The 21350-nt window shown below is 36.1% G+C and overlaps 1 protein-coding gene across 1 annotated transcript in view; it reads left to right on the top strand.

Moving 5' to 3' along the window:
• Positions 1-18743, top strand: part of VCAN (versican) — a 91326-nt gene extending 72583 nt beyond the window's left edge. Inside the window, exons 12-14 of the mRNA XM_004678428.2 lie at positions 12518-12662; positions 16580-16762; positions 16906-18743. Coding sequence (XP_004678485.1) covers positions 12518-12662; positions 16580-16762; positions 16906-17033 — 456 coding nt within the window. The 3' untranslated portion in view covers positions 17034-18743. The remainder of the gene's footprint in view (positions 1-12517; positions 12663-16579; positions 16763-16905) is intronic.
• The last annotated feature ends 2607 nt before the right edge of the window (positions 18744-21350 follow it).

Genomic DNA, 21350 nt, shown 5'->3' with positions numbered 1-21350 from the left:
CCAGAATGTCTTCCTAGCTGGAGGTGACGCAGAGGCCTTCCTCTGTCTGTCCTCAGTGGCCTCCTCTCCTGGAACCCTAGGCCCTAGTGTGGTTCATTTCCTGAAACTGAGCTTACTGGGCCAGGGATTGATGTTTGCCTCTAATTTTTCAGCACTTCCCAGAGTGGTTGACAAACACTGATAAATAATATTTATTTTTTGGACGGTAGTCAATAGCCACATATTGCTGAAACATCTCTCTCTATTTCTTGAAATGACCAGTTGGGTCCTTTGGCTGAATCTCTTATTTATCTATATCTATTCAAAATTCAAAGTTACATCAGAATGAAAACTGTTAAAGAAATAATATGTGGATTTACAAATATGGTAAAAAGAATAAAATTGTTACTCAGAAGCAAGAAGTACATAGCTGAGCATTATGCACCTTACAAAAGTTCTTAACCCAAAAGAAAACAGGTGCTTTTACCAGAAATGATGATACTTTGTCCATAGCTGCGCCAAAAATACTTTTGTGATAAACTCAGGAAAAATACATGGAAAGCAGACTTCAGCCTCTGCCTTCTCCTGTGGGTTTGAGTTCTTTAGTTACAAAATTCCCATGAGGCTTTAGGAAACCAACAAATATTCATAGCTTTGAAGAGGGATTATTTTTTAAAATAAGCACATATTCTGTTAATACATTTCCTGAAGAAAAATGACTTAAAAAAACAATGTTGAATCCAAAAATGTATAGAAACAAGCAGAAGAAATGCTACTCCTTATTATTATCTTGTTTTTTTATAGACTGCTTGATCAAGGATGAGTTGATTGCCTACGATTGGGCAGAGTTTCCTTTATTCATCCCCTGTTCAAGTATGTTCTTTCTGACACAGAAGGAACCAGATATCAGGGAACTTTTTGGAATCCTTTTGTGTTTCTCTAGATACTTCTTAACAAACTCATTTTCACAACTTTCTTTTCAACTGCAGACTGTGGTGTGTAAATCAAACAGTATACTTAGGGAGATATTAGAAGCCGGTCAGTAACTTAGGCTTACTATTTTTTAATACATCCTTCCCAACAATGGTTTATAATCAATCTGTGGACCAGAGGCCTCTCTGCTTACAACCAAGTGGTTATATCTCAGCACTATGAAGCTATTGGCAGCACTGCAGCCTGAATTTCGTATCTGGCCAGGAAGGTGACTCACATGGCACAGCAGACTTCTCCCAGCTTGCCGGCTGCTCCCCTAAGCAATGTATTTCAGTCAGTCCACATGGTCCCCACTCTGTCTCTGTTGGATCCTCTTACTCTTCTGTACCTCTGGCCTACATCCCAGATGTTTTGTGCATAAATAAATAATCTTTAAATAAGTTCAATCTGTAGACCAGAAAAATTTAAAACTGTTACCAGAGAGGTGGTCTCCTCTCTCTGATCCCCAGAAATAAATTCTTATCAGAGAGATTCTCTACAGAGTGTAATACTCTTTTTTTTTTTCTCTCCCCACTTGCTCAGCACCTTTAGGAATCAGCTGCTCCAATAAATCAGACACAGTTATCTCAAACGAAAATGTTACCCTCAATAATCTTGTCCAGAGGCTGAGGATTGAACAGAATTAACAATCTAGTTCTCATTTTAATGTGTGGAGGAGTTTTTAAGAAAGTTTGATTTGTTTGGCAAAAGAAACAATTTTTTTTCTTATACATTTAAAATAACGTTTCTAATTCTCTTGTCACATTTTTATCTCAGTTGTCTCTTTCTTTATCCTCAATTCATGTCAACCCCTGAGAGGGTACTAGCTTGTCAGCTTCCTGGGAAGAGGTCCGGCTTCCTCCTTCTCTCACTTTGGGGTACTTTTTGGAGAAGAGAGTGGGAGACATTCTCCCCTCGGCACTTGTCTAAATCTGGTCAGAAAGTTTTCAAACAAGTTATTAAGTCACATACCTATAAATATCTTCTGTTGTAGCCCTAATCATCTCATCTTGACCTTGATAGTATGCTATAGATATAAAAGAATAATAGCCTGTTGTACTTAAAAACAAATCTTCTTTTAAACATATTTCTGGAAGACAAGTGAATGTTGAGCTTTATTTTTCATTTTGCTGAGCATGGTCCAGCATTGGCAACCCGGCTTAGTTAGAATTTGGTTTCTCACTGGCCCTCCTGGTTAGAGTTAATTCAACAGGAAGAGTCAGATTTAACTTTAAATCCAGGGGCCCCTTTTCTTCTTTCATAAATAAACACATCAGTCTGTCAAGCAAAGTATGTGAGAAAAAGCAGCTTAGAAAAAGGTAGAAACAATAAAGAAATAGCTCTTAACCCAGGAAGAGACACTTAAAAGGGTTAGAGGAAAGGAGCAACAAATTGCAGGCCATAAACCATTATTCTTTTTCTACAGCAATGTATCACTATGACCCTTTCTAAACACAAAGGTCCCATCCTCCTGCCTCTCCCAGATGTCTTGGACATTGAAAAGAGAATCAGGATTATTAACTAATTCCTGTTGTTTTCCAGATTTGTTTGTAGGTTTCTGCTCATTTAAAGGCTTGGTACAGGATTTAGCAGAAAGCAAAATGCAAAACAAAGCCCCCACCTAAAAACTTGCATTTTACTTTTGTTTAACCTGAAAATCTTAGAAAATGGCTATGAAGTATTTGCAGATGAATGTGTGTCTGCTGTGGTGTGCTTTTAGCTCCAAGTGGAATGCCACTTCTCTGTGAACAAGTCACACTGCGTATCAACAGTAATTTAATTAGGTTAAACCTCACAGGCTTCATTATGTGAGCCCAAAAGCCAAGAAAAACATATGCTATTTCCTCATCTTTTAACACATTACTCATGAGTGGAAGAATTCTCAGGGTTTTTTTTTTTTTTTTTCCTGCAAAAGACCACTGAGCCCTTAATGAAAACTTTTACTTTTGTAGCAGATCATTTGATTTGAAACCAAGAACTGGCTCTTCTGATTCCACATGTGAAATATAGTGAGTCACACTAGAACTTTTGAGCACAAAACCTTATCTCCACCTTGCTTTGCTTGGATGTAGATAACTAGTGACAGACCCAACAGCTGGATAAAAAGCACTTACACATCACTGGAGAATAAACTGATAATTGACGGGATTATTAAAAGAAAAAAGAAAAGGAAAACATTAGTTCCTTTTCACAGATGCTTTCCCAACAGCTCTGTGAAACTTTAAAATACCTAGTTTAAGGTAATGCATGGGAAGACCCCCCCCTCACCTCCCCCCCCCAAAAAATGAATGGATTTAGCAGTTTCACTTTGCATTTCGATCCTTAGCACTTCCTGACTGCAGTCTTGTGCAAACAGGCTTGGGTAAAGGAACCCACTGGCACCATTCACAGTAGGGATTAAATGCAAGTGGTTCTGTGGGGCTCTGCCTGAGGCCCCCCATCTTCAAGTGGTCTCACAGTGGGAGTAACTAACTCACATCTTTCGGAAAATGCTGTTGATAATTACTGCTTTGTAGGGCAGTGAGCTCAGCTATTACACAAGATTAGTGCTGGATGCAAAAGCTGGCAGATTGTCTGTCCTGAAAGGAGATTTGCCAGCTAGGAAAATAATGGGCATATTGCCACTTTCACAACTATCAGGAGACCCCAAGTTAGTTTTTCTTCCCTTCAGCATATTCATGTTTGTGGGATCCAGACTCCAGGCTGCCAGCCTAGGGTACTGACACCAAAACAATCGTCTCTTTCTCCTTTAAAACAAAGCTGCTCTTTTCCTTGGTATTCAGTCAGCAAGTGGCCCTATGCAAGTAAAACACAACAGCAAACTCTACCTCCCTTAAAACATAAATAAATAAGGACGCAACCAGACCAGATGAACCTTAAGCAAGTGCAAGGACCCCAAGGGAGTGTATCTCTACCTTGCTGGGAGGTCCTTTGCCCCAACAAGTTAAAAACAAACACACAAAGTTAAATGTAACCCCCCCAACACACACTGCAAACAAATGCCTATTGTGTACCAGAGTCTTTTAGGGGGGGAAACAGGCATTTTAAAGTTACCAAATGTTTTGATTTGTGTAATAAGTAGTTCTTATAGCCATTCAGATAATCGTTTGACTTGTTTATGAAAGACTGGAGGTAACTCAAAGAGGTTTCTCTGAGGACCTCCTTGAGTGAAAAGGTGCTTTCTTTAAGCATGCGTTTCCAATGGGTAAGCTGTCTTCTGGGGAAAGTATTTGCTATTGGGAGTTTGCTTTGGTGGAATCTGCTTACTCTTGGAATCAACTGTGTTTGGAGGATTTTATTTGTAGCTTTAGAGAACAGTGGTGGCACTTACCAGTCCAAGGTGATAAAAGAGTTTGCTCACAGAAAAGTCTGTTTTTAGTAGTGGTGTCATGTTTTTATAGCTCATCTAGATAAGATTTACCTAAAAACAAGCTAACTGTGAATCACATTGCATAGTTGTTTATGATCTGCTCTATTTTTAAGGATTTTAGGTAGAGACTGGTTTTGTATTTCATACAATTTTACAACTGATGTAAACAATCTGATAATTTTAAAGACCAAATGGAGAAAAATAATAAACCATTGTAGGTGAATATTTTAGTCAGATAGAAAATTCATCTTAGGTATAATGGCCTATACCAGCACAGAAGGCAGTAACTGTTTAGCTGAGGGTCCACTTTCCAGACAAGTGTTCCCTTCATGTTTTCCCTCACAAAAGTGAGAAGACATAGCACAGATTATCAATCCTTCAATCTGTCTCATGGGCTAAATAACCATGATTTTTTTTTTATCCTTAATTCCGTTTTGTTAACTGACTTAGTTAATTGTAATGAAATGACGGATGGAGATCACCATCTAGTGACTGCACTGTGTTTTGCATTTTAAAACTCCACATTCCCAGAAATCCACTTAGATCTATGCAGGAATAATAGTCTCTGTGAGTTAATTTCCTCTAACTTTAAGTTAAAAAATTCTAACAGAATGCATTACATTGTGGGCCTGAAAGATAAATGTGAACTATTTTTCACAAACTCGAGTGTGTGAAGCTGGCCCCGAGAGTCAGTCTGATCTGAGAGGAGGCAAGCTAGTTTCCTTGTAGCTTCCCTTTCACTTTACACGCAGTAATAGAAGTCAGTGGAAAGTTTTCCTGGCTACTTTCCATGGTATCTAAATGTAGAGGAGCTTTTTGGTGTTCTTTTGAAAATGTTTTACAGAGGATTAAATTAGCAGTATTTGTGGGGAGGCAGAGTTAGGTGGAGAGTAGTGAGTGAACTGTTCATGGAAAAACTTTTCCAATTAGAGCCTGAAACTTTAGTAAATCCTCCCAACAATAACAATAATATATTATGTCATAGAATGGCTTCACTGGATAAATGTCAAAAGGGTTTCTATCAATGGACTGTGTGTAATTGTTTAAATGTGTTTGACAAAATCTTTAATAGTTCCCAAACACAGAGCCTTTAATTGGCCATTAAGATGATTTAATTTATAGTGAATTTCCTATTGAATAGAAGGTGAGTCTATTACATGAGAAATTGTAGGTAAATATGTGGCTGGATAGAAGACAGGCAGCTGCAGATCCAGTATTTGCAGCTTCCGCTATACATGAAAGACCCTGAAGAGCCAGAATATGAAATCATTTGGACTTTTTGCTCAATCACACCTTTGAACTGTATATAGTGGTTGACCAGTGTAAAAGAATTATTCCATCTACTACCTTTCTATTGGGCAACTCATTTTCCTATCTCAAGGAATCTATTGTGGTTTCCTCTGTGACCATTTGATCATTCTGATGCTTCTTTATTGAAGGAGGTAGTGTGTGAACAGGGGCATCCCAAAGGTCTTAGATACATCTTTTCTTAGTACCAAGAATTGTTGTATTTGTTTTTCTCTCTCTGTAAACCTAAAATGTATGAGTCCAAAAAAAAAAAAAGATGAATTTTACTTTTATAGTGTATCTCTGAGAATTATTTTTCTTTTCAGTGGAGCGAAAAAGAGACTAAGATTCTCAACAGAATATCTAATCCTTAAAAAACTAACTAGCATAACTGTTGATTATTTTTTGTGATTATTTAACCAAGTTAAGAAATCATAAAATGTCAATGAAAAGAATTTGAAATAGGTCGAATATTACAGAGAAGGGCTAGTTTTGATAAGGCTTTTTTTTTTTCAAATTTCTTAATTTTAAGATCATGATAAACAGATTTTAATGTTGTGGAAATTCTTTCTTTAGGAGAAGACTCTTAAATTGACATTTTCTTTAAAGACATTTGAAAAGATCTTTTGACTCTTAAATTGACATTTTCTTTAAAGACATTTGAAAAGATCTTGAGGTGAAAAAACAAATAATACTTTTGAATGTTGCCTGGTGAGATGAGTAATCATTCTGTGGTTCAAGAACATTCCTTTTTCCAGTTTCAGTTTTACCACCCAGCTTTTGATTATTTCATCATAAATTGATTTGCTCATATATATATTTCTCCCAAGGACCAGCTGCGATGTGACTGTCACAGTTATAACTGAATAATACTGGATAATCTATTTCCTTCCTTTAACTGAAGGCAATGTTCAAAGCTGAACCCACCAAATTCTTTTCTTTTTAAAGCAAGACAAAAGCTTCTGGTTTATTTCTATATTTGATGTTTGGGAAATAATGCTTCTTTAATCTTAGAAAACAATCAGTTAATCCATCTTTGCTTGAGAAAAGGTCAGTTAGTTATATTGCATTTTTATCAGTATGTTTCCTTCCTATATCTGATGCTAATTACCTGCTTAGATTTTTTTTATTAAAGATTTATTTATTTATTCATACAGAAACTGGGGTACAGGCCAGAGACGCGGAGGGTGAGAGGACTCACCAGAGACAGAGTGGGGTACAGAACAGGCAGATCCACTAAGTACACTGCTGAGGGGAGCAGCGGGCGGGTCAGGAGAGGTCTGTGGCGCCATGTGGATCTCCTCCAGGGCAGGCGGGGATCGAACCCATGTGGAAGTGGCTTAAGCCTCTTTGTGCTGTGCTTTAACCCGCTGCGCCACCAGGGAGGGCCCTACCTGCTTAGATTTTACGATCACCTCTCATGCCATGTGTGTGTGTCTTAAGGATAAAAGCATGGCAATTGGGACTCCTAGGCACTAGGCAGTCAGAAACTCACCTTGCAAGGATGTAAACCTTGTCTGAGTGAAGGAAAAGGCTGATAACTCTCAAAGCAGAGATCCCACTTCCGGATTCCAAACCCACACACTTGCCCCACCCCCATGTGTTGATTGAATCAAGTTAGAGATCTGCAAAGACCTGGAAAGGAGAGAATAGCACTTCAGTCGCTCCAAAAATAAGAAAATTAGTCAATTTCCTCTCAGCTCTGCGGGATTGTGGTCACCCTCTGTGGGTGGAGAATGCTGGCATCAGGAAATCTTGTGAGCTTCAGCAGAACTGCAGGATAATTCTCCTTGTTTATGTTAATTTAACGCAGAGAAAGTTCCGTTACAGTGAAATATAGATTATTTAGAACAAAATAAAACCTTAGTATTCATAAAGTTTGATAGATTTTGATGAATAACTTCATTCTTCTCTTGCGTTTCCCTACTCAATATTAGAATTGGTTCAAAATGAGTTCTCTGGTTTGTGAAGACAATTTTCATGTGCACAGCTGTTGGATGGATGCTAGGATTTTTACAATCATTTTATGCTTTTGGCAGCTGACTTACTTGAATGCAATTGAGGGGAAAAGAAAGAGAAAACAATAACTGAAAAGTCACTAAATCCAATTTATTTGAAATAGTTGTCTTTCTGCACTTTTTTTGAAACACATATAGAGAGGCAGTCATTGAACTGGTTTCTGGAATAAAGTATCATTTAACACACAGTATTAAGCAGTTTAATACTTGGTATAAAATATTATACTCAATAAAATATAAGTTCTGTATAAAACATGTCTCAGATTTCATCTCTGATTTGGCTTTCCTCTACCATCAACTATTTGTACTTTATGTCATTATTTGCCCTCTTATCTCAAGAGAATAAAAATTAATTTTCTCCAAGTCATGCTGGTGCTTTGGCATACTTCCTACTTTGCACATATGATTCTGGAAGACAGTTGATCTAGGTTAGGTCATTCCAGATGCTTGTTTATAATCCCAAATGAGTGGAAGAAAATCCAGATGGGAGTGGGGAGTCTTTCCCTTCTCATCCCAAACATCCAATTTTTGTAGGTATGAAATTCTATAGGTCTAAGATGAACATTAGAAAGTCTCCTTTCATGTGTCCATTCCCTGAGAAGAATTTTCCTCCTAACATCTAACTTAGGCGGGGAAAGTATGTGATTAAACCTAAAGTCAAGATTTATTTTTTTGTATGTGTTCTGCCTGCAAATGATATTAAGCAAAGCTGTTCAGAATTCAAGTGGAAACAAAGAAAGTTGTTCAGAAAACTGGGGTTTCCTTTGCTAAGTCAGTTTGGCAATAAAGTGGAGCAAAATCAAAGCATTCTAGCCAAAATAAATCTGCACAATGGAACTATCAGATATGAGGTAATAGTGTGACATGCCTGTGGGTATCAGACATTCTTGTAAAAACCACAGACCTAAAATTTGGTCCTGCACCATTAAGCCATAGCTCTGCCAAGCAGCAACACAGAACACACGTTTTAAATCTCTGTTACAAACCAAATGTAATTCCCACCAAAAGCAATTAAATCTTTTACCAGAGGTCTCAGTCTGGGTGGTGTAAGCCTTGACAGTCACTCAGTGGCAAGGAAGCCTACCCTTCTTTCTGCGTAGACCTGAGATGGATGTTCAGATCAGGAGGAAGTGTCAGTTGTAAAGTACATGACTGTCAAGTAACTTTGGAAATTTGAGATGAGATTTGAGATTCGGTTGAAAGCAGTTAGCTCATGGCAGAGGAGGAGGGTGGGAGAAAGTGGGAAGGGGACACAGTGGACTGTGGGAGGACTATGGGTGTGATCAATAACACATGTATCAAGTGGTGAGATTCAGAATCTTAGCTCTGAATCATACACGGCGTTATACATAATATTAACTTGATTAAAAAAAAAAAAAGCAAAAACTAACCAAAAAGGGTTTGACAAGAAATCAGTAAATCCTTTCTGATAGCTGTTTAAATTGATCATCTTAAAGACTTCATTTTATTAATCAGAAAAAAATTATGCACACTCTAGGCAAGTGGGGAGACATTAAGAATTTGGAATGGGATATCTGTCAGTCTCATATTCCTCAGAGATAACAATTACAGTATTTTCCTGAATTTCTTTTTGGTCTTTTACACACACACACACACACACACACACACACACGCGCGGAATATCGTTGTATCGAGGAGTATATGTTAAATTTGGATTACTGTGTATTTTTAGTATTTTGCTTTAAAATCTTATCTCTTCTTTCCCATTTCCTTATATTCCTTAAAGACAAGCAATATAATGGTTTTATGATACTCCATTTGCTGGCTATGCTATCATTCATTAAGTATATACTTACTTTACAGATCAGTTTCCATATAATGTAAATCTAAATAGTATTTTATGCAAAATTTTCTTCCTTTTTCTATTTTTTAAGCATATAATTTTAGAAGAAACTTTGAAACTCGTGATATATATTGTGAGCAGTATACCAGAATGTTATTGATTCCACTGACTATGTCATTGCCTCTCTCCCTTGCCATTTGCTAGAAACAAGCTACATCTCTGATTAGGAGTAGGTGTGGACAAGGAAGAATGCAAAACACCCTGTTCATTATTTCTAAATATCAAACTATTTATAAACTGTGTCAGAAAGTGCCAAGCATAGTTCCTGACACTGGAGATAGAGCAGCAAACAAAATAACCCTGTATTTCTGTCCTACTGATTTTCGGTTCTACTGGGGAGTAAAAATATATGGCACTCATATAAGATACTAGAAAGTTGCAAGTGTTATAAAAAAAAAAAAACTAAAGCAGGAGTGGAAATGGCTGCATGGGTGGTGATAAGAAGGGGAACACTGGAGAGTTAACTGGTATTTCAGAGATATTGGAACTTTTTCCATCTTGAGAACATTTACTGGTTTCCTATGAGACATTAGTTAGAAAGCATTAAACTACAAAATCCAAGTTAAGTATGTGAGGAACTCTGGAATCGCTTCATGGAGGAATGGTTTGTGTATATACAACATCAAGTTTACCACTATAAGTTCTGTTTCATCCTTTACTTCACTTGTCCTCTTTATCCTGATTTGACCGCTCCCCCCTTCCCTTCTGGTAAGCTCTAATCATGCTGAGTGACATGAGCCAGATGGAGAAATACAAACACTGTGTGATCTCGCTGCTTTGTGGTATATGGAGAAAACAAATAGACGAAATCAATGAATTTCTATTCTTAGAATTTTTTATCCAACTTTAATTAATCTGTTAAAGACAACTATGTAACAGCAGGTTGAATTTGACATTTTTAGCTCTGTTTTGTTCCATTACCTATTAAAGGAGAGTGGAAGGGAGGAGAAAACTTGGTGGGTAGTGGTAAGAGCTGATAAGGGGAGGGAAGTAAGCAAAGAAAAGGAAGAAAAAGAAGTCGAAATCTAGTTCAGAGCAAATGTCAGTGCCTGGCTGCAGGGAGACAGTGAGGCAGCAGACTGATGAGTATGGTCCACTGGGCATCTCCCCGGGGTCATCAGGGTAAAAGTGGTACCCAATGGTCAAAAATTTTGACCATCCCGAGGTTACTTGAATTTGATTTAAATCCATCTTATTTCTGGATTAGGTTTTCTTCCATAGAAGTAAAAACATCCCTGGGTCTTCCCTGGTGGAACAAGGGGTTAAGTTTCAGCACTATGGAGCCCGGCAGCCTCTACAGCAGGGTTCAACCCCTGGCTGGGTTGCTGACCCACGTGGCATGGCAGACCATTCCTGTCTCGCCTACTGCTCCCTGCTGTCACCTCAGCAGTGGACTTCCTCAGTTGACCTGTTCTGCTCCCCACTCTGTCTCTGCTGAACCCTCTCACCTCTCTGCACCTCTGACCTACATCCCAGCTCTGGGTGTATAAATAAATCTTTTTTAAGAAACAAAACAAAACACCCCTCATTCTGTGACCGAGAATAAAAGAACACCTTTATTAACATTCCCTTGGTTCTTTTTAGTATTGACAGTCTTCAAACTCTTTTCATAGCACTGACCTCCTCTTAGCTCTTATTTTTGACATGATTAAGGAGGACTTTAAAGACAAGCTAAGCAAGAAATTGAAGGAAAAGTAGAAAGTCTCATAGGTTTTCAAGCTTAGGTTCTTCTTATAAATTATTTTATCAAAAACTGAATTTGTTACCAATATTTAAAGGCCTTAAAAGCCACATTTTTAAAGAAAAAATATAGATACTCTCATATATTTCTTACCCATTTTGGGAAAAGATTTATTAATTCATGCATATAGAACTGGGGCACAAGCCAGGGGTGCAGGGGCAGCGAGAGGATTCACCAGAGACAGAGTGGGGAGCAGAACAGGCAGATCAACGAAATGCACTGCTGGAGGGAGCAGCAGGCGGGTCAGGAGAGGCCTGCTGCACCATATGGGTCACCCCCTGACTTGGGATCGAATTCACGAGGTGGCTGCAGCTATCTTAGTAGTGCTGTGCTTTAACCCATTGCGCCACTAGGGAGGGCCCTACTTGTTACCCATTTTTCAGAGATATAAAGATCCTCACAGTGGTGCTATTAGAGTAACTTGTAGGATCTTTTATTTATTAGCTTATTTTTAAAAGTTTTAATACTAATGAACAACTGTATACCAGAGACATTTTACAGGGGTGCAGTGGGGAGTGCACTGGACTATGGTGATGGCACACGGGTGAATTGGTGATTACAATTGAGAATGGAAAAATGCACAAAATGATTAAAAATAAACTATTATAATAAAAAATATCATTTTTATCTATCTATCTATATATATATATATGTTCCTACTTATAGATAATAAATTCTAGATTAGATCATAAAGCAAAAGTGAACTGTAAGTTGAATCCATCTGAAAGAGAGTAAACCATGAAAGCTAAATATAAAATAATGGGTTATAGTTATATTGGGTTATACAAAAAATAGAATAAATAGAGCAGATATTTCCACAATATTTGTAAATCAATAAGTGAATTTGATAAAACAGTTATTTAAATAAAGCAAAGAAAGGTTTTTTGTGGTGATTAAAAATAGAAAAGCAGAATAAATATTCCATTGCACTGTCATGCAGTCACAAATGTATAAAAATGTGTGGGCTCATGTGGGTGACAAGATTATGTTTTTTCCCCTCTAGTCAACATCCAATAGTGCTGTTAGAATGAATTCTAACAGAACAATTACATTTCTTAAATCAAGCACTGATTATATATTTAGAAATCTAAGATTACTAGAAAAAAATTCCTCAGATATAGCTCATTGCTACAGGAAAGAATACACATTTGTTCAAGAGAAACTTTGAGATACCTGTTTTTCTACTCAGAGCTTTTTTCATTACACCAGAATCATGTCAGCACAGTGGTTCAACAGAAATTATTGAATCCAATCTAATTCATTTGTGATCTCCTCCATTTTCACAGCAATATGAGAACTGGAGACCTAACCAGCCAGATAGCTTCTTTTCTGCTGGAGAAGATTGTGTTGTGATCATATGGCACGAGAACGGCCAGTGGAATGACGTTCCCTGCAATTACCATCTCACCTACACCTGCAAAAAAGGGACAGGTAATGATCAGCCCGTTGATGATGTACAGTTCATTTGCATTTCAATTATCAAGTGAATTCCAGAAGACTAAGCTCTTTCTTTAAGACACAAACAGAATATGTCTGATATATTATCTCCTATTCTGAAATATTTCACTCTTTCAATAGATAGTTGAGAAGTTCATTTGAATATGGCTTTACTTTCGAATTTAGGTGTTTGGGGTTATAATATAGCATTAATATAGAAAAATGATCTGACAGTATCTTTGAGAATAACAGCTGCCAGCCCAAGGGCATAATTAAGACTGGTTTATTGTGATAAGGAAAGCATTAAACATTTATTATTAAATGTAAACATTTTAAAACTGGAATGTATCATGAAATAATCTGGATTTTCTAAGAATACCTGGTACCATTTTACACATGTCCAAATTCACCCACGATTTGAAACTGAAACCCATCACCTTTTGTTCCTGGGGGCTTCATTCTCCAGAGCACTATAGGTATTCAGTTTTTCCCTCATTTTCAACTGCCTGGACTCTGTAAACATTTGAGTTTTTGAGTCATCCCCTTACAAGCTTATTGCATACTTAAAAACCATGGAACAGAAAACTTTGCCCCTGTATGTATAGTGAAGACCTTCAAGATATCATAAAATAAACACATTTGACTGTAAGTTCTGTAATGAAAATTGCTCAGTTGACTTTAAATAGATACAATTAAGAAAGCTGCTTTTTAAGTGTGTTGTGTTTATCATTGACCAATTTGTTTAAATTCTAAGACACACTGTATATCGACTTCTTCCTAAAGTTCCATAAACATTTTCTAATCTGCTTGCAATTGATAATGGTATTAATGCATGAAGAATTACTCTCTAGACCCAGACTTGTATCCACTGTAAGCAAGACTGCAAACCACAAATGCAAAATATAAAATCCATTTGATTTATTTGTTTTTGAAAATAAAATAACCTAGTTAAAAAAATACACACTCTATAAATATTTCAAGAAAGACTTAAAATCAATAATGAGAAATCCTGTTAGAAGAAAGAGTAAGCTACACAAAGCTCAGCTGTAATTCCACTGTCACCCCTTATGTGGCTATGTGTTTCTCTGAAGTAGCATCTACTCCTATAGCCTTTCTGCATCAGCAGCTTTCCTGACTATGCGCCTTATGTTAGCACTTCTGTGATAAGACTTGTGAAAACAACAAATCAAGTATTTGCTGTTTTGCCTGCACTAGTGTGAGAAGTCTAATGAGTTGTTTGTCTTTATCCAAATGTCATGTTTGCCTTCTTGATCTTCAAATAATCCCCGGGGTTGTGCTCTTCATTTTATGATACAAACAATCATTTATTTCCTGTTTTTGTTTGTTTGTTTGTTTTTTGTTTTTTGTTTTTTTCCCTAAAGCAGGTTTTCTCAACAGCAGCACTACTGACATTTGGGGCCAGATCACTCTTGGTTTTTGGAGGGCTGCCTGGTGTAGAGCGTTTAGCATCACCTGAGTGCCCTGTCTTTTTAAAAGCAGAAGCATTCTCCTCTGCTCCACATTCTCCTCCACTCCACCTTCTCCTCCTCTGCTTTTCTGACTATCATAAATGTATCTGACATTGTCAAATGTCCCTGGGGAGGGAGAGAAAGAAGCAAAGTACCCTAAGTTGAGAACCACTGTCCTCTTATGTTTCCATTTTCCCACAGGGAAGGAAAGTTATAAACCTTGACTCTACTTCATTAAAGAAAAAAAAAATAATGAGCTAATTCTTATACCTCCCCCCACTGTCTGATTTTTATTTAGGGTTGCCCTTTATTAATCAGCCTCTGGACTTAGGAATTTTATAAAAGTCTGCAGATTTTTATAAAAGTTACTTATTTCTCCATTCAGATATTATAGATATCTTTAAATACAACGACTTAACTAGTTCTACTTTTAATTACATACCTATAACAAAGGATTACAACATATACATTGGATTTTTTTTTCCATGCATACTATCCACACTCATTTGGGAACATCTGTAATTTCCTTCTAATTCCATCCATTTGCTCTTAGTTTTCTCTTCAGTATTTTCATAACTACTTGTATTCATAAAAACAAAGATTGCTTTAGTTTTGCACATTTTTGAACTTTAGGTAAGTGGGATTATAATGCTTGTATTTCATGTGTTGCTTTTTTTGTTCAGCATTATGTTTGTGAGATGTATCCATGTTGATGCATGTAAGTGTATTTCTTAATTGTTGCTGCTGTATAGAATTTTGTTGTATGACTCCACAACATTTTATGTGTCAATTCTTCTGTCAGCGGACCTTTGGGATATAGGCAATATTTCACTATCATAAGCAATGTGCCAATAAGCGTGTTCCTGGTAGACTTTTTATGAGTTTTCATAGGCTATTTTTTCAGGAGTGAAGTTGATGAATCATAGGATATAATTCTCATCACATTTTCTAGAAAATGCCAAATTATTTTCCAAAGTGGTTGTATCAGTTTGCATTCCCACCCGCAATGTGTGAGAGATCCTGTTACTCCACATCTTCTCCAACATTTGATGTTATTGGACTTTGAAATTTTGCCAGTATGGTGGGTATAAAATGTTTTCTCTTGTTTAATTTGCATCTTCATGGATCCTTTTCTTCCATACCTTTTCATGTACTTCCAGGTCACTTACAGTTATTCTTTTGCGATGTTCCTGTTCATGTCTTTAGCTTATTTTTTAAAAATTGGTCACTTCTTTATATTTTAATTTGTAGGAGCTCTTTTTTATATTCTGGTTATGAATCCCTTGGCAATTTCTCCCAGTTTGTAACTTTTAAACTTTTTTGCTCCTACCTAATAGCATTTTTTGATGAATAGCCTTCTTCATTTTGTTTCATTTTCCTTTGTGGTTAAAATTATTTTGTGGCTTAAGAATCCTTACTATCTTTAAAGTCATCAAGATATTCTATATTATTATGTAGTCTTACTTTTAAAATTATATATTTAAACCCCCTACAGTTGATTTCCCATGCATTCTCTGAGGTAGGAAACTAAGTAAACTCTTTTCCATGCAGACACCCAATTGTCCAAGTGAAAAATCTGCCTGTTCCCCTACTGCTCTGCCATGTTGCTCTGTCAAATATTAAGCATACGTGTCTGGGTCTATTTCTGGTCTACTTGTCTGTCCCTGCCAATACCATACTCAGTAAATAATTTTAGCTTTATACTAACTCATCACATATAAATAGGTTTAAAAGAAATCTGTGTGTTGCTTTACTCATAATCACAAAAACAACTTCTAACTGTCAGTATTGCACAGATTCATGTACACTGAATTTATAATTGATCATTTTTTTCACCTTTGTCATTTGGTATCATTCGGATAGTCGCTAGTATATGAAACTTGGTTTGGGCTTTCCATTTTACTATAAAAGAAGCATAGGTGTACAATTTATGGTCATTCTACCATACATAGGAAAGAACAAATAAACCTACATGGCAGTAGATGGTGTTATAGTTGTATTTATGAATGTCTGTGAAACTATGATATTATTTTCTTAGGGGATTACAGTCATAATTAATTTTTACAAATCCATTATTGTTCCAAGTGGAGGTAGGTAATAAACAAATACTCTGTGATAAAACAATTCTGACAGGCTGCATGTTGGCATGAGACAGGTATTTTCTGCCTTAAAATTATTTTCAGAAAAGTGACCCTACCAGATGGCTACATGAATATATGATCACTTAGCCTTATGTTTCTTTTATAACATACAACTCTAGGTGACATAATCTGATATTTAAACCTGGAAGAGAATCCCAATGTTTCAATTTTTTTTTGGAAAAAATTCAATTTAATGAAGATTCTAGATTGGGGACCATAAAGAGGAAAAAAGACAAAAAGAGTCTCTTACTGTAATTGAAATAGTTAGATGATTTGAAAGTAACTCAATTTTTTTCTTTAGTTGCTTGCGGCCAGCCCCCTGTTGTAGAAAATGCCAAGACCTTTGGAAAGATGAAACCTCGTTATGAAATCAACTCCCTGATTAGATATCACTGCAAAGATGGTTTCATTCAACGCCACCTTCCAACTATCCGTTGTCTAGGAAATGGAAGATGGGCTATGCCTAAAATTACCTGCATGAACCGTAAGTGGTACCTTAGAAAGAATGGACAACCGTGCTATAACAACCACTAACCATCCGCCTTTTGGCTACGGTATCAGCAGTATAGGGTATGGAGCAAGTAATGTTGTTATGTTTTCTTTCTTTCTTTCTTTTCTTCCATGTAGCATCTGCCTACCAAAGGACTTATTCTAAGAAATACTTTAAAAATTCCTCATCCGCAAAGGACAATTCAATAAACACATCCAAACACGATCATCGCTGGAGCCGGAGGTGGCAGGAGTCAAGGCGCTGAGCCCTAAAATGGCGAACATGGGTTTTCATCATTTCAGCCAAAGTCCTAACTTCCTGTGCCTTTCCTCTCACCATGAAAAGTATTATCAGTTGGTTTGGATTTTTGGATCACTGTCCAGTCATTCTGGGTTGCTGCGCTCCCAAAACATGATGAATGAAAGTATTGGCATTCAAACAGAAAGCAAACAAATGAAAGAAAACAAGGGCAGAAAGTAACCATTTCCAGCCTAGCTAATTTCGTTAGTTTTCTATTTGCCTCCAGTGCAGACCATTTTATAATGTATACCAGCCTACTGTACTATTTAAAAAGCTCAATTTCAGCACCAATGGCAATGTAAATAAGATGATTTAATGTTGATTTTAATCCTGTATATAAAATGAAAAGTCACACTGAGTTCAGGCATATTTAATGATGATTATGGAGCCTCCGAGGTCTTTAATCATTGGTTCCGCTGCTTTTTGTAGTTTGTTTAGACTGGAAATGGTTTCATTTGCCCATTGACTGTAAGCAAGACTGAGGACAACTTTTCTGGGCAACTAACACACACAGTCTTGTCGGCCAGCACCACCTCAGCCTCGTGGAGTTAGCTCACCTGTGATGGTGAAGGCTCGTGGATGGGATCCCGAAGGAACTAAGGACTGCAAAACGGAACTTTTTGCTGCATTCCTTCTTCACTTACAAGAAAGGCCTGAATGGAGGACTTTTTTTTTTTTATGACCAGGCGCATTTTTTTAGGGGTCAAAAGTGCTAATTATTAACTCAACCAGGTCTACTTTTTAATGCTTTCCTAACACTAACTTGCAAGGTTACAGATCAAACTATTTCAAATGACTATAGAACTAGGGCTCTGGTGGGTGGGGGATTGTTAAAACAACACACATTCAAAGAAAGAAATTTTGTATATATAACCATTTTAATCTTTTATAAAATTTTGAATGTTCATGTATGAATGCTGCAGCCGTGAAGCATACATAAATAAATGAAGTAAGCCATACTGATTTAATTTATTGGATGTTATTTCCACCGCCCCCCCTCCACCCCAAACCTAAAAATTGACATAGTATACTAGTGTTTTTTGCAGTGTTATCCTTTATATTTCCCTTCTACAATTTGGAACCATATAATCTAGGTACTTTGTCCCTGATTAAATAATGTTATGGATAGAATGCATCAAGTGTTTGTAATGAAGAAAGTGGAAAAGTGTGTAGCATTCAGCAAATGGTGTTTGCCCATCCTAAGCCAGGGGCGCATAGATAGAAATAGTGTGAATATTTCTTCCTGTTAGGTGGACTATATGTGTTGAAATTTCTCTCTCTTCCCGCTGTTTTCTCCCCTTTATTTGAATAAACTAACTGCTAAGATGACCTTGAATCATTCTCCACTTAATTTAATGTTTGAAGAAAGGCCTGTAATGGAAAGAAGGCACTTAGGAGTCCTTCCCCAGTTTTAGTTAGAACAACCTTGAGAAGAGTAGCAAACAAATACAATGCAAATAGAAAAGAAGGCACAAATTATTTCAAATGACTATAGAGCTAGAGCTCTCTACATTGGTTGGGTTCTTTTTCTTGAAACCTCCTTTGGTTTGGAAGAAATGAATTAGGAGGAACCAAGTAACTACAATCATACACAATGTCTTTAACAGAGTTCCCTTGGTTGCTGCATTAAATGTCATCTACCTTTATATCACAAAACAGTTTAATTTTTCCCTCTTTCAATACAATGCACATAGTAATACATTCCTGTATTTATATTATAACGTGTATAGTGTAAAATGTGAATGACTGTTTTTTTTTCTTTTTGTGAATGAAAATCTAAAACCTTTGTAACTTTTTATACCTGCTTTTGTTTCACCAAAGAAACCTAAAATCCTTCTTTTACTCTGCTGTGACTGGTCTGATTATTTAAACCGTTAAACCCTAATGTCCACAAACATTTTTGCATTCTGGCTCCATTACAGACAACAGCTGCTGACCTAGATAAAATGACGTGATGTGGTGGCTAGCAGAGAGAATTATTTAGTACATGCAAAAATTGGGATAGTAATTCTGATAATGTTTACATCTACATCTTTATGTATTAAGCTTAAATAGGAAATAAACTTGCAATAGGTCAAGTGACAGTTGACATTTAGAAAATGGAATGTTTCCTGTGAGCCAGGCCAGGTTTCATGTGTGTAATCTTCCAATAAGCACAAGAGGACGCTGTTACCGAAGAATGACAGATCAAATCAGGCAAACCTAAGTCATTTGACCAAAATTGTACCACTAATTTGAAGTAGATGCAGGTAATCACTAGAGCTTGCTTGATAGTTTTGAGGACAATGAAAAATTCTAAATTCCAAACTGGTATAGAGTTAGTAGGTTAATTTGCTGCTAGAAGATCATACGTTAATTATCATCTGTCATCCAGATTCCATCCATGTTATTTTTCACTCACTTCTCAGTACTTGCTATGTTTCAGGCACTGTACAGTAATGAGCAAGACAGGTGTCTGCCCACATAGATTTTTTTATATTAGATGTATCCTGTGGGAATTGTTTTATGATCCATTCATTTCAATCTGTTGATAACTTGGAAAAACAAACCTGTTACATATTCTGCATTTTTATAGAAGATATCTAAGGACAAAAGTGAGTTAAAAATTGCTTTGAGGTTTCTTTTATGGAATGTCAAGAATATATGCTATCACAGTAATAGTGCCTGAAGGGGGCAATCCTCTACCACTAAATATATATACAACATTGTAAACCAATGTTAGATCAATAACAAAAATAAATTTACAAAATGAAAATATAAAAATAAAGATGTAAAAAATAATTAGTACCTATTAGAAATTGGGCATGCAGAAAAGATTTTATTTATATGATCAGCTTCTTTTAATGTATGAAATTTATGAAATTTGCCAAGGGAGAAAATCCCATGGGGGAAACAGAAGGTAAACATTTTCATGCACATATTAAATATTTTAAATCCATCAACTGAATTCACATTGTTCTAGTTATAAATAATGGACCAAAAGTATGAAGCTGAGAAATGCACAGGACAAATGTAATTGATTGTAAGAAAAAAAAATTCAGAATTGATTTTGTTCCCCCCACCAAGAATCTACAAAAGAAGTTTTTCTAGATATGGGCAAAAGGTATTATCAAGTGGCTAAGGACTAGTTGATGACCTCAACAATTTTTTTTTGATGTATTACTTTCTGTTTCCTAATTTGTACACACAATGAAATTGCTTTTGAAGACAAAAAGCTTGCAGTGATGTTTTTGTGTTCTATGTCTTTGTGTGTGCTGCTGCAAGTTCCATATGCTAAACAAACCACAATTCATCAAATGATTCCTTTCTAAAACAAGTCAGAATAGAAAGTTTATAAAGGTCTTTGTATGCGTCATTCAAGATTGTATAATCTTTTCCCATTATTACTCATTTCTGTATGTTTGGATCACAGCTGTGCAAAAAAAGGAGCAAATGCCAAGCAAGAACAAGAATGGTTTTTGTTTGAAGTGTTTAGAGAATAAGCAAAGCTTGAGCTTTAATTGGAATTTAGTTCAGAGTTCTGTCTGAATCTATCAAAATAATTCCTGCTAAAGTGTACTGCTTTAATGATACTGATAATGTTTGTTCTAAAACTGAATGTCTAACGAGATGCCCATCACATTTCTTTTGTCAAAAAAGAAATTCCACCATGAAGTTAGATTGCAAAGGGTACAATTTTTGACATTTTAAATATTGCCTTCTAAAATAAACACATAGCATCATTCTTTAAATATATTCAGTGGAATCTATAAATAGCATAGTGGTTTGATACCTAATATCATCTGTTTAAAAATATACTTGAAAAAACATACTCTTAATAGTCACATCATATTTTTTAAATATCTTTGGATTATTTTTGTATTTCTGTTTCCCCCATGGGATTTTCTCCACAGTTTTATGTTTATGTGTTTGAAAGTCTTTTATTGATTAAGCTATCAAAATTTGCACTTAGAAGATTGAAATTTTTTTCTCAGAAAGGTGTAAAAGTAGAAATCTTATGCCTTTAGTTAGCATTATGATTTGGTTGGTATAAAATTGATTGCAATATCACACTGACAAAATTTTCTTTCAAATTGTAAAAATTTATACAAATTATAAAATTTCATTCCACATCTACTTCAGTTAGATGACTAGGACTGTTTTTCTCAATTCACATTTCCTTGAATGACTATAACTTAAAACTAGATACATCAGTTCTATTTTTCTTAGTTTTTATAGATTTTAACATTGAAATACCTTTACAAAAATAAGTCTATCAAGTTTCTTTCCATTGTCAGCATCT

Source organism: Condylura cristata, unplaced genomic scaffold (genome assembly GCF_000260355.1).
Source record: "Condylura cristata isolate star-nosed mole 26May11 unplaced genomic scaffold, ConCri1.0 scaffold00007, whole genome shotgun sequence".
Lineage (NCBI taxonomy): Eukaryota > Metazoa > Chordata > Mammalia > Eulipotyphla > Talpidae > Condylura > Condylura cristata.
The sequence above is the reverse complement of the archived record's forward strand: the minus strand, read 5'-3'. Positions and strand labels throughout refer to the sequence as shown.